Here is a 12,500-nt window from a genome sequence, read left to right on the forward strand (position 1 = left end):
CAGTGGGGGTGGTGATGAGAGGCGAATGTGTCGACTGCATGGTCTGCATAATGTCCAGGGGGGATGAGTTTTTTAGTTCCTATATTGAATGAAGCCCCTCCCCATTGTTGTCCTGACCCTTCTCCTTGGTCTGTCCGTCTGTCTCTGTAGGTGGATGCGTACGCGCTGGGTGCTGCTGGCTCTCTTCTGGGTGGGCTGGCTGGGCATGCTGGCGGGGGCGATCGTCATCATCGTCCAGGCCCCCCGCTGCCAGCCCATCCCTGAGTCAAACTGGTGGAACGAAGGACCCCTCTACCAGATCGACGACCTCACAGCCTTCTCCCAGGACGGCAAAATCAAAGGTGTGTGTGTGTGTCCTAAGACAAGCATTTGTTGGGCATTGCACGTGCATATAGGCTGGAATATTTGCAGAGGCCTCTGCTTTTTTTTTTGTTAATGTGCAAATGAGCATAGCTTTCCCTGGTCTGATCTCGAGGACTGAATTTCTCAGAAGCAAAAAGTTCAGAGACTATTGTCTCCATTTAATCAGCTTTGAGTGGCCTCGGCCGGACTGAGCTCTAAACGGGGGGGGGGGGGGCCCGTGTGACTAGAATGTGCTGCGTTGGCACTAGCTCCGTAGATCTTGTTCCCGACCACAAGATAACCTATCCGCTGAGCCAGCGGTCGGACCGTCGTCAGACACTCGTGGGCGGAAGAACAAAGGTCTGACTCGTTAGGTTCTTTCCGCTGACGTGTGTGTGTGTGTGTGTGACGCAATCACCCGAGCACATGTCAGCACGTTGCCATTCACTCTGGAGACTCGAAAGACGTTTGAGGCCCAAAAACATCACTCACGTTTCCCCTTTTTTGACGACCTTGTTTTTTACAAACTTGAAACATAAACTAGAACAACTCGACTCGAGGGGCGGGCGCCGGTGGTAAGGAGTTAAGGGCGGATAGGGGGGGTGGTGGTGTGGGCGAGAGGGCCCGGCTGTAGACACCCGTAAAGCTTGTGGCTGGGAACAGGGTTAGCTGGGGCATACTCGGGGGGTGGGGGGGGGGGGGGCCCTGGGCGGCATTCCAGAGGAATGCACGTGACCCGGTGGATCACCACATGAAAGGACCTGCTTGTGCTCTGCTGAGGGGGGGGGCCTTCATGTTGCTCACATGTTCCTGTCCTGAATCAACAGCCCCCCCCCCCCCCCCTGTGTGTGTGTGTGTGTGTGTGTGTGTGTGTGTGTGTGTGTGTGTGTGTGTGTGTGTGTGTGTGTGTGTGTGTGTGTGTGTGTGTCGCCCCTTCCTCCCTGTTATTTCATCGTGCACACTAGAAAGACGAGCCCCACCTATTTATTTAGTATTAAAACAAGCTCCTGCTGTCTGTGCCCCCCCCCCACCCCCCCCCAGGCGTGGAGGACAAGCTGGACATGGTGAACCAGCTGAAGGTGAAGGGCCTGCTGCTCGGGCCCTTCCACCAGGTCCAGGCCAACCAGGTCAGCACCCTGAACCTGCAGCAGATCGATCCATCGATCCCACCAAGGGCACCCTGGAAGAGCTGCAGAGCCTGATGGAGAAGGCCCACAAGAAGGGTAGGTGGACCCCAGAGGGGGGGGGGGTGGGGCAGGGTGTTTTGGTGCCTTTTGGATCGAGATGATGCACACAGATAGGTAGTCTCCAAGAAAGTCACAAGATGTGCAATATAGAGATTTGCCGCCACCTAGTGGTTAAAGTAAATGGACATAATTCAATAGTCTATTGCACACCGCTGTGGTTCAGCCACAAAGCCCGTAACTCGGCCAGACGCATAGTTGGGTGTTAATGATCACGCAATGCCGGTTGCCTTGGGAAGTCATATCGTTCCTGTGAATGTAAATGCTTAATGGCGTTGTGGGTCTCTCTCGCAGGAATCTCTGTGGTGCTGGACCTGACTCCTAACTACCTGGGCAATAAGCCGTGGTTTGGGGGCAGCAAATCAGTCGAAGTCATGGAAAAACTCAAGGTAAGGAGCATGTTTATTAAGATCGATTTACATCCACTTTGTAGTTCTTCCTTATTGGGAGGCTGTCAAAGTGCACAGGCTCATGTCAGTGTGTTTTCCTCCACCAGGAAGCGGCAAAGTACTGGCTGGATCTGGGCGTGGACGGCATCAAGTTGTCTGACCTGGGCGTGGCCAGCACCATGGTCGATTGGCAGTCGATCCCGGACACCACGTCGAACAACGATACCGAGATCGAACTTCCCAGGAAGAAGTAAGCGGTTCAGCGCCAAAACCATACACACGACCCCTTTTTCGAACCAAAGTGTCGGTTGATCAATCTATGAAGAGTGTCTCTGTGGACCAACTGACGTGTGTGTGTGTTGTCTCCAGGGCTCTGATTGGTGTGCTGAGGGGCAAGTCAGCCACCCAGGTGTCGGAGCTGCTCAACACCTCCTCGGTCAACCTCCTCATCTCAGACCTGCTCACCAACATCACCGGAGGTACAGCCCAACGCTGTCTGTTGTCTCGTTGAATCCCCCCCACCTGGCTGCATACATGGGTGTGTGAGGACAAGGTTATTGGTCTTCCTAGGTCGGGGGGCATGTAGGTGCTGCTCATGGCACTGATTATGGACCGAGTGGCCGGAAAGACCCCCTGCTTGTGAGGCCTTTGTGGGAGCCAATATGTCACCCACACACACCCTCCTTCCTGCTTTATTCTCTTTGCCTCTTTTCCTTTCTTTCTCTGCAGCTTCTATTCCCTATTTCCTTCGATCTCCCTTTCTTTCTTTCTTTCTTTCTTTCTCCCATCCATTCAATAACAAACTGCTTTCCAAAGCCTAACAACCCCGTCTGGCCCTTCTCCCCGGTCCAGGCGCAGAGAGGGCCGAGGCCATCCAGATGCTCTTGAACAAGAACGACCAGAGGAACGTGGGCTGGACCCTGGGAGCCGCCACGGGCACCCACCTGGCCAACGAAGCCAAGACCCCCGAGCTGGTGAAGCTGTACCACCTGCTGCTCTTGACCCTACCCGGCACGCCCATCTTCCTCTACGGCGACGAGATCGGCCTCCAGGCTCAAGTGAGTGTCCGTATGACAAACAAACAAAGCCAGCACCGCCTGGTCGTTTCACTGGAGAGGGCACCCTCTGCAGGTCAAACGCTTGCTACTGCAGGCATCGCCTCTGATTGGCTCAGGGGGTTACCCGGCCCCCACGCTGATGTGACACACCGGTTTTCCGCGTTGTGAAACTGAGTTGAGAATGGAATGAAAATGATCGTAGGGTGTGTCTCCTTATTATGTATTATTTGTATATTAGGTGAATCCCCTTGGTTCTTTGACCCAGATCTGTTGTGAACTTTCTTGTGTTAATTTTTTTTATTTCTCTTTCAGGGTAAAGAATCTCCCATGATGCTTTGGGACATCGAGAAGAAACCAGAAGAGGGTGCTGCCGTCAACAAAACTGCTGAGGTGAGTGAAAATCGCTGAAAATTAGGATTGTGTCTTGACAGTTATATTAATTTTACAATCATCAAAAAAAGACATTCGAAAAGTGAGGTGTCCCTCTTCATCGACCGCTAGCCTTCCTCTGACACCCTCGACCGAAACATTAACCCCGTGGTCCTCTCCGATCGGCAGGCCGATAGGGAGGCACGCGTGGAGTTCCGGAAATGGTTCAAGATCCTCAGCGACCTGCGGGGAAAAGAGCGCTCCCTCCTGCACGGGGAGTACCACACCCTCAGCTCCTCGGGCAGCGCCATGGCCTACCTGCGGCTGTGGGACCAGAGCGACCGCTACGTGGTGGCCGTCAACTGGGGCTCCGCGCCAACCACACTCATGCTGAAGTCTACCGGTAAGAACCACAGTATTCAGTCATTCATCTTATGTTTTTTATTTTTTATTTTTATTTTTTTCTTCTTGTTCTTGACAACCTATGATCTTCCTTTTTAAAGTTGATCTTTATTTTTTTGGGTGTTCTTTGACTCGTAAGCCTTTATTACATTCCTGAGATGGGCCATGGTAGAGACTCTTTCACCAGAGCGGAGCTGTAATATTAACATCAGAGCCCCCGTCTCTAAAGCCGGCGTGATGGTACTCACGGTGTAATACGGTGTTTTTACCTTCTAGACACGGCCAAGCTGCCCGCCGAGGCCAAGGTGAGGCTCTCCACAGACCCAGAGCTGGTGGAAGATGCCATGGTCAGCCTGGAGGCGATCACCCTGGGTCCTGGGATGGGCGCACTGCTGCAGTTCCCCTTCACGTCCTAGAGGGTGTGGAAAAATTACACTAGACAAGAGCACAGACCTCTTGCAAAGCTAAAATGTTTTTGGAGTGAAAAAGTGTGTTTTGTACACCAGATGTTTTATTTATGGGCTGTAGGACACTATTTCGCAGTTGAAGGAAGCTGAGCCAGTTGTCTAAGGAAGACATGAAGCATATTTTATTAAAACATTTTTAGGATATGACATGCTTGAATATCAACTATGGTGCTAGCAGAAAGTTTAAAATGAGAGCATTTAGATTTTTTCTAAACCACATATGTGGTTTTCCTTGTGCATGCAGTCCCATTTCTAATTTAATTTAGTTTACTTCAACATTCCATTCTTATTCCCTGGGGCATTGTGAAAGGATTTTGTTGTGATTTTAATGTATTTTTTTCTTTTACCTCGAACGAGAGAACACAATTGCATCATTGTAAGAACTTTGTTTTTGAAGAAACGGTAGGCCACGGCCTTTTGACACCTCAAAGTGGACAAGAAAGAAATATGGGAAAATCAATAAAAACCTTTTCCCCATCCATTAACTGTCCTCGTTTATTTCAACCCGCCCACCCCGTGCCTTGGGGCCAGAAGAAACACACAATATTAGACTCAACATCATGACATTTGAACAGAACGCACAACCACAAAAACAAATGATATTTTTACAAATACAGCAGACAAATCAAAACTTTCTGACATGGGATTACAGGTTCCAGTCTTCATCCTGTGTGTGTGTGTTTGATCAACAATGATTAGCCCATCAACTAACGCCTCTGCTAATGCCTAAAATACTGCTTATTAATTAACGGTTTATTAATTTAAAACATTCATTCCTTGTTGATCACCTCGATCATACAGACTAAGTGGTTGGCTCTCGAGTTCCTTCTGGGTGTCCTTCCACATGTGCTCCCGGTCTTTATAATTTATATTGAATAGTTCCTGTCTTTTATCAGATATTTCTGCAACATGTAAGGGAAAATGAGTCTGACTTTTATGTAAAATAATCGAACCGGGTGATGTAGGACCCTGACGTGAAGCAGAGTAAAGGGTTGAATGTTTTATGTGACATTTTATCAAAATTTTATTTTATTTATTAAGTCTAGGCAGAGTCACGGTTAATTATTCAACTGAGTGACCGTGCCCAATTTGTGATCTTGGCCGTATAGTGCCATGCGAGACGTGACCAACCTTCATGGAGTTGGCCCTTGATTCCAAAGCTCTGATCTTCCTGTTGAGCGTTGAAGGAAAAACTGCTTTTTCTAACTTTTTGAGTTTTGGAAAACCTTTGCTCTGTATTGGGGTTCCCTTCAGTGGGGCTATTTTTGTGACTTTTATACCTTCCTTGTTTTAATAGTAAAAATCTTGGTTGCCTTTTTTTTTATGAGGAGCACTACTACAACTATGCAGGAGAGAACCCTCTTTATACATTTACAGTAAATGTATAAAGCATCCAGAGATTCCCAGTCTTCATATTAACAACAAGCACCAGGGGGCGCCACTACCCAACAAAGAGTAGACTAATGTGAGCAAATCGAGTAACAGTGAAGAACAAATACATAAAATAAGCGTTACTAAAAGAACATTCACAAATCTCTTTAAAATGGTTGTGCTTTCAAACTGTATATAATTTGTGTATTGCATGATGGGAATGACTTACATAACTTGTACTCGTTTCACATGAAGTAGGCTATCATTCCCCACCCCCACACACCAGATACAGCCAGAACCTCAACTCTGACCTGCAAGTATATTAACAAAATTATTTTTTCTCATAGCATGTTATATTTTTGAAACCATTGTGCAGATACCTTCCTCCATCAGGCGGAGAGGGCTGACGCACCGTTGTTCCCACAATTGCATGCATGAAAGTTCAGCTAGGTGTGCTGTCTCTGAGCGTGTACTGGCTATGCAGAAGTTGGTTAAAAGGTTAATATGCTAATTCAACCGTTTTTCATCCATCTATTGATAATATTGGCAAACGTGTTATACACATTATTTCAAAAGGTGATGGAAAACTAATTTCATACTTTGTGGTATGGTGGTCTCGGCCTACGACTCGGAGAGTGGTCTGTGGCTTCGGCGGAAATGGCTAAGAGGCCATGTTTGTAGTGTTTGACTTATCTACAAACTCATAAAAATGTATATGGTGTTGTCCATTATGGCGAAAAGATACCATTACTAACTGTTGGCTGTTTGAAATATGTCATCAGAAGAAGCATAAACTAAAATAATTTACATCAAAGGCTATTGGAAAATGTGCACAAATGCAAGGTGTAGCAAGCATTTTCTAAAATCTACAAAGTAATTCTGGCAAGACATGCATCAATTGACGAGCAGGAACATCTAGTTCAACTGGTTGAACTGTGTTGATTCGGATGCACAAATATTTACCCAGGTTGGTTCACCTGGCTTTGTGTATGACAGTGAGAATGGGGAAGTGCCCAGAACGAAGGGCTGGGCTAGGACAACACCTACTCCTCTACACACCTGCCAACTTTCTGTCCATCGAGACTGTATTGCAGTTCAAGCAGGTTGATTGGATTTCTGGATCGGATTCTGGATTGGATCTCATGGACATCAGAGCATCTCCAGCCAACAGGTGAAGACAGACTGATCCTGTGTCTGATGGTTTCAACTCGTTACGGATATCAACATTATTGTTTTATTCCATCTAAGCCATTTTAACATAGATATGACAGAAATAGTACAGTACAATTATTCTTTTACGTTTTTATTCAAATCAAATTTGTTTACTATTATTATTATCATTGTTATTATTACTATTATCGTTATTATTATATAATTGTTGTTAATACATAAATATTGGAACACCAGAGAGTGAATAGTTACAATGGCATTCCTTTCCATGCCAGGAAGAACTTATCTTTCTTCTGGTCTCTTTAGAATGCCCCACACTGTCTTTTCCCTCCTGACGATGTTTGTGTGTCTTGCAAATACGCTGGATGTCAACAGACTGGTAAATATTTGTAATTGCTGTACTCTGCTAATTTGTGTGTGCCTGTGTGTGTGTGTGTATGTGTGTGTGTGTGTGTGTGTGTGTGTGTGTGTGTGTGTGTGTGTGTGTGTGTGTGTGTGGTCAGGCTGGTTTATCAGATATATGTTTTTATCGACACCGCATTGGCCTTTGTATCGTACGACGACGTTGCCGCCAGATGGGAGAGGCCAAGCCTTTCAGCAAATAGAAACAAAAAGGGGGAGCTGCAGATTTTCTCGATTAAAAAGCACTATTACGTTTACATTTCTCAACCGATTCCCAAGTCTTTTTATCCATGGCTTTGTGATCGTCATGGGGTTAAATACTAAAGAATGTACAACCACATGATTCATGTTATTTTATAGCTACTGGCTGGACAGGTTTGCAGCCCCGCCTAGCTCCAGAGCGTTCATCCTGACTCACTGCTTGAAGCTTCTCTAAAAAGTTTGCATAATAAGGTCCAGCAAAACTCTGCTCAGATCTGCTCACGTCGCGTACGCGTATACGTCACATACAGCGCCAGTACAGGGAAATAAACAAACATGTTGGATTATTTCCATGCGTCGGACCGTCAAGCTGCTCTGGCAGCTCTAATAAACTTACAGGAGTCTTTCCACGAAATGGACAGGATATGTACAGATAGAATTAATGAACAGAGAAGGATCTGTAATTCTGTTTTGGTTTTCGCGACGCAGATAAGAGAAGAAGGAAGATTCTACGCATGCGCTCAGACATGGTGGTGTTGTGTGATGGTGTAGCACAGCACCACCTAGCCGCCTGACATGCATACCCAATCGAAATCCACACACTTTTGCGTCACCGTATGCGCGGAGATTTCCTTCCGAAAACGCTCGTCTAAACGCGGAATAAAAAGTGAAGACGCGACGCCACTTTTGCGTCTTCTGTTCAGACCGTCATCATGTAAAGGTAGCATTTCTTGTGCTTTTTTAGGGGTCAGGAACCTGTGCCTGACCTTTCAGAATGTCTTTCGTATATATTTAAATGTTTTTTTTCGCAATCATTGCTTGATATATCCTATTCCTACATTCTCCAGTCTTCTCCTGCTCCAATCATAAATGTATCAAGTAAATGTATACAATATTAAGATGATATCAATATGAGGAGTGTGTGGTTGATGGCTGGTTCAAGCAGCCTCACCTGAGTCACTGAGACTGTCTAGACTCTGGGGCTGGGTGGGCCTGCACACCTGCCAGTGTTTGTCACACTCACTCAAGAGATCGCTGCCTTGAGAGTACCTGCTCTTTGTCTCATATTGCTCTTAGCTCTGCGATACACCGGTTTCATCTGCATAGGCCTACACCTGTCATTAGGGGGGGGGGGGGGGGGCACCTGGCTGGAGGGTGGCGGGGGAAAACTGCCACACAATAAAGATCAAATGTAGGTTATCTTGCGGTCACTTATCCGTATCCGGCCGTAGATGACGAAAGCATAACTACACTGAAAGATATGTACAGCGAGAGGTCGTTTAAAGAATGCATGCAATGCGCATGGAAGGGATCAGATGCTTCTAGGCAGCTCTGGGATTTAATTTAATTGCATTTATATTACATTAATACCAAAAAGTATTTTCCAGTCCTCAATTCCACCTCTTTTGGCCGCTGTTATGCTTCTTAAGGGGTCATAGCCTACTATCTAACAAATGTTCACAAGTGAAACAGCAAAGTGACAAAGCACTTGTCAAACATTTTATTTATCCACCTCTCAGGCTAGCCTCAAGAAGGAGATCCAAGCTTTGGAGTTGAAGGCAAATTCTGTGAAGGTGAGTCACGTCTCGCATGGCACTGTAAGGCAAATTGGGTACGGTCAGCCTCAAGATAAATTGGCCAGATTTAAAATGACACTTTCACTCTCGATTACTTAATTTGGTCTTTGTTGGTGTTGTATTGTATTCTCCTTTGTGCTGCTTGGGACTCTGCTCTAAGCTTTTGTCTGTTTGTTTGTCACCATGCTTTTAAAGATAGAGGGTAGATAATGGTCTGGGACCAGTTTGGTTTTATTTGGTGTCATGGTGGAAATTCTCCCTCTCTTTCTTTCTCTGTCGAGATGTTCCACTGTGGCTTAATGAATATATAACTCTTCATTGGATAAAACACACTGACACATTGATAGACCAATCGATGAGCCTTTTACCCTGCTTCACGTCAGGGTCCTGCATCACCCTGTCAGAGCTGATCTCACATTAATTTCCCGGATCGCTGAACATTATCACTTTCATGGTGTAGAAATAACTGATACCAAAAAACAACTAAAACTGTAAAATTTGAAAAAAAAAAAATATAAACCTGAAATAATAAAATATGACATGGCATTAAGCAGCACAATAAAGTAATACCATAGCCGCTATATAACATAAACCGTAACCTGGTGTTCTCTGCGCTTCCAGGCACTCTACAACACTCAGCAGGAAGAGCTTGCGCACAGGATAACGGCGAAAGACCATCCAACGGACGCAACGTCGAACAACACTCAAAGGGCTGCGCGCCATTTTTCTTCAAACGAGAAGCACCTTGAGATGGTGGAGGAGTCGAACTCTGAGCGAGAAGCACAATTTCAGCAGATATCTAAAGACACAGAGCTGGTTTGGGAGAAAATCCAGAAGGAAATCAAGAGAGCCAAAAACCTAGTCCGTATAATCGAGGTGATGAACCAGGAGTTATAATCACACCGTCGCGGCTGTTCGAGAGTGTTGGATTAAGTAACAAATTATTAGTTGACGCAGTGAGAAGCATTAGTATATTCAGGGTTCGAGTTATGATTCCATCCATGGGCGTCAGTTTGGTTTGAAATGTGCTGGGGACAGAGACGCATTCGGAAGTGGATTTTCAGAAGTGCTGTGTACAATGAGGATGCACTCTTTTTTTTCTCTCTTTAGTGCCGGTGTTACACCGAATTCTGCGACCCACCGAAAAGTGTGACCCCAGGGGGCGCTGTTGCACATTTTCTGAACGTTTGCATTATAACAAAAACATAAATAAAAGATAAGATCTGCCCCCACCGGTGGGTCCTTCTTTTCTTGATACTAACATTCATTCTAAGCATATTGCAAAAAATATGCAACAGCGCCCCCTGGGGTCACACTTTTCAGTGGGTCGCAGAATTCGGTGTAACACCTGTAATGAAAGGTTCTGAAAGACGGTATACCCATGTAGCTAATTACTAAGGAATAAAATGTATACAAAATCTGTCTGGCACGTTTTATGAAGAAAAGGTTTCCAAAAAGCATCGGACATATGACCCACTATGTTGTGCTCCATGTATCCAATGTTGACAACCTGACATGACATGGCTAAGCTAACAACATAAACAAGAGGAGCTAGGAAAGGAAATTAACTGCGTGTTTAAGTTCAGAAGGGCCAAACGTGTGGCTACACACAGCACTACAAAAGTCAAGATTGAAAAAGAAAAAGATATTTGTTGCACAGCTGAACGCTGTATCACATCATGAGCTGGCAGTTCTCAATTCACAACACGCATTCCATCAAAACTAGCCTACATCAGGCATTCTGACCAAAACTCATGCACTCCCCCCCACAATTATTTCAGAATTCAAGCAAAGCAAGAATGGCCAAAAGTCACTTTGTGTCAACAAGAGACTGACTCCACCGACTATCAATTGCAAGTTAAAACAGCCGACCACTTGAGTGCAAAAAACACAAAAGACCTCGCCACAGCACCAGCGAATATTAAGCAATAAATATCGCGTCTTACCTTTATTTATGTGGCAGTGGTCTGCAGATGCATCCCGTGGTGTAGCCTACCACATCCAGGGCCGGCGCTCGGCATAGGCTACCTAGGCGATCGCCTAGGGCGGCAAGTGCGTTGGGGGCGCCCTCTGGTGGCGCCCGTAATTAGTCAATTAAAATATACGAAACAAACGCTCGGAAGACCTGTCCAGGGCGCAAGTTGATATCGAGTCGCCTAGGGCGCCAAAACGGCCAGCGCCGGCTCTGACCACATCCATTTAGTTCAACATGTTATCGTTTTGATACTGTCCATGGTACTAGCGACCTGCTCTGGTGCTTTTTACCTATGTATTCAGGCTACAATGACTTGATTGTCTGATGCCTCATAATCCCAGCCAAAGAGTATTGGTATTATCAGTGATGGCTACTTGCCAAATCGAAAAAATAACTTCACACAGTGTGTCTTTTTCCAATGTATTTGTTATCATTCGTAGTGTTGATCAGCAGTGAAATAGTTCGCCATAGTCGTTGACGTCGCTTAGTAACCGAATACGCTGGGGTTGATAAATTACCGGACTGCGGAGAGATACAGATGACGTGAATCAGAGGCAAAAAGAAACACTTGCCACAGCGGTCAAATATGCTGGACGTGAGCATTCCACTGCATTGAGAAGAGCCGTGTAATAACCAAAAAATAACTGACAGCTGAACGTTAGGAAGGCCCATGCAAGTGAATGGAGCAGTCTACAGCATTGAGAAGAGCCGTGTAATAAGTAAGGGATAATGTATAGAACGCCGTGTTGATCAGCAGAGAAAAGTTACCGGACTACTTGAGGAGTGATACCAAAGACGTCATTAGCGGCAAAAAGTCCTTTGTTTTACTTGACAGCGGTCAATTATACTTAGTAACTGTGAATTATCAAATATAATTCACCGCTGGAAGTTGTGAAGAACTCATGCAAGTGAACGGAGCGTTCCACGGCATTGAGAAGACCCGTGTAATATCCATAATTATTCAACTCAATTTTTATTTTTATTTTTTACAAGTGGTGGGTACAAAATGAATCTTCGAAATCTGGTGGGGACGCATCCCCGCCGTAATCGACGCCTATGATTCCATCTCTGTGGGGGTCTCTTAAAGTTGTTGAGGGGGGGGGGGGGGGGGGGGGGGGGGATATATAGTACGTTAATATGGGCTATTATGACACGGCTCTTCTCAATGCCGTGGAACGCTCCGTTCACTTGCATAGGCCCTTCACAACAACGCCAGCGTCTTCGGTTGCTAAGCGAGGTCAACGTCTTTGGCTTACTATTTCTCTGCTGATCAACACTACGAATGGTAAAAAATAAATTGTTAAAGACACCTTGTAAAGTTATTTTTTCGTTTGGCAAGTAGCCGCTCATTATCGAAAATAAGCCCCTTCAGGTCGAAGCAAGACACGGTTTCAACCGGTTCGCCCTGTCTGGGGTTATTTTCCCGATAATGACCGGCGTTCTATTATCCCTTACTTAACGTCAATATTACTCTGCATGTGGAAGGGAAAATAGCTACATTTGTAATCACAATATTATGCTGCTGTATTTTCA

The 12,500-nt window shown here is 45.6% G+C and overlaps 1 protein-coding gene and 1 long non-coding RNA gene across 2 annotated transcripts in view; both read left to right on the forward strand.

The window, feature by feature from the left end:
• LOC307091394 (amino acid transporter heavy chain SLC3A2-like) overlaps positions 1-4,750 on the forward strand; it is a 5,861-nt gene extending 1,111 nt beyond the window's left edge. The window contains 10 exon segments of the mRNA XM_079758359.1: positions 151-341; positions 1,384-1,493; positions 1,496-1,565; positions 1,881-1,975; positions 2,083-2,225; positions 2,345-2,454; positions 2,828-3,033; positions 3,346-3,423; positions 3,592-3,805; positions 4,081-4,750. Of these exon segments, the coding sequence (XP_079614485.1) occupies positions 151-341; positions 1,384-1,493; positions 1,496-1,565; positions 1,881-1,975; positions 2,083-2,225; positions 2,345-2,454; positions 2,828-3,033; positions 3,346-3,423; positions 3,592-3,805; positions 4,081-4,220 (1,357 nt within the window). The 3' untranslated portion in view covers positions 4,221-4,750.
• Positions 4,751-6,704: 1,954 nt separating this feature from the next.
• LOC307090934 lies at positions 6,705-10,410 on the forward strand. Its single transcript, XR_013812695.1, has 4 exons — positions 6,705-6,813; positions 7,119-7,191; positions 8,936-8,989; positions 9,614-10,410. It is a non-coding gene; the product is annotated as an uncharacterized lncRNA (long non-coding RNA).
• The last annotated feature ends 2,090 nt before the right edge of the window (positions 10,411-12,500 follow it).

This window comes from Pollachius pollachius (assembly GCF_949987615.1).
Source record: "Pollachius pollachius genome assembly, chromosome: 20".
NCBI classification, from domain to species: Eukaryota; Metazoa; Chordata; class Actinopteri; order Gadiformes; family Gadidae; genus Pollachius; species Pollachius pollachius.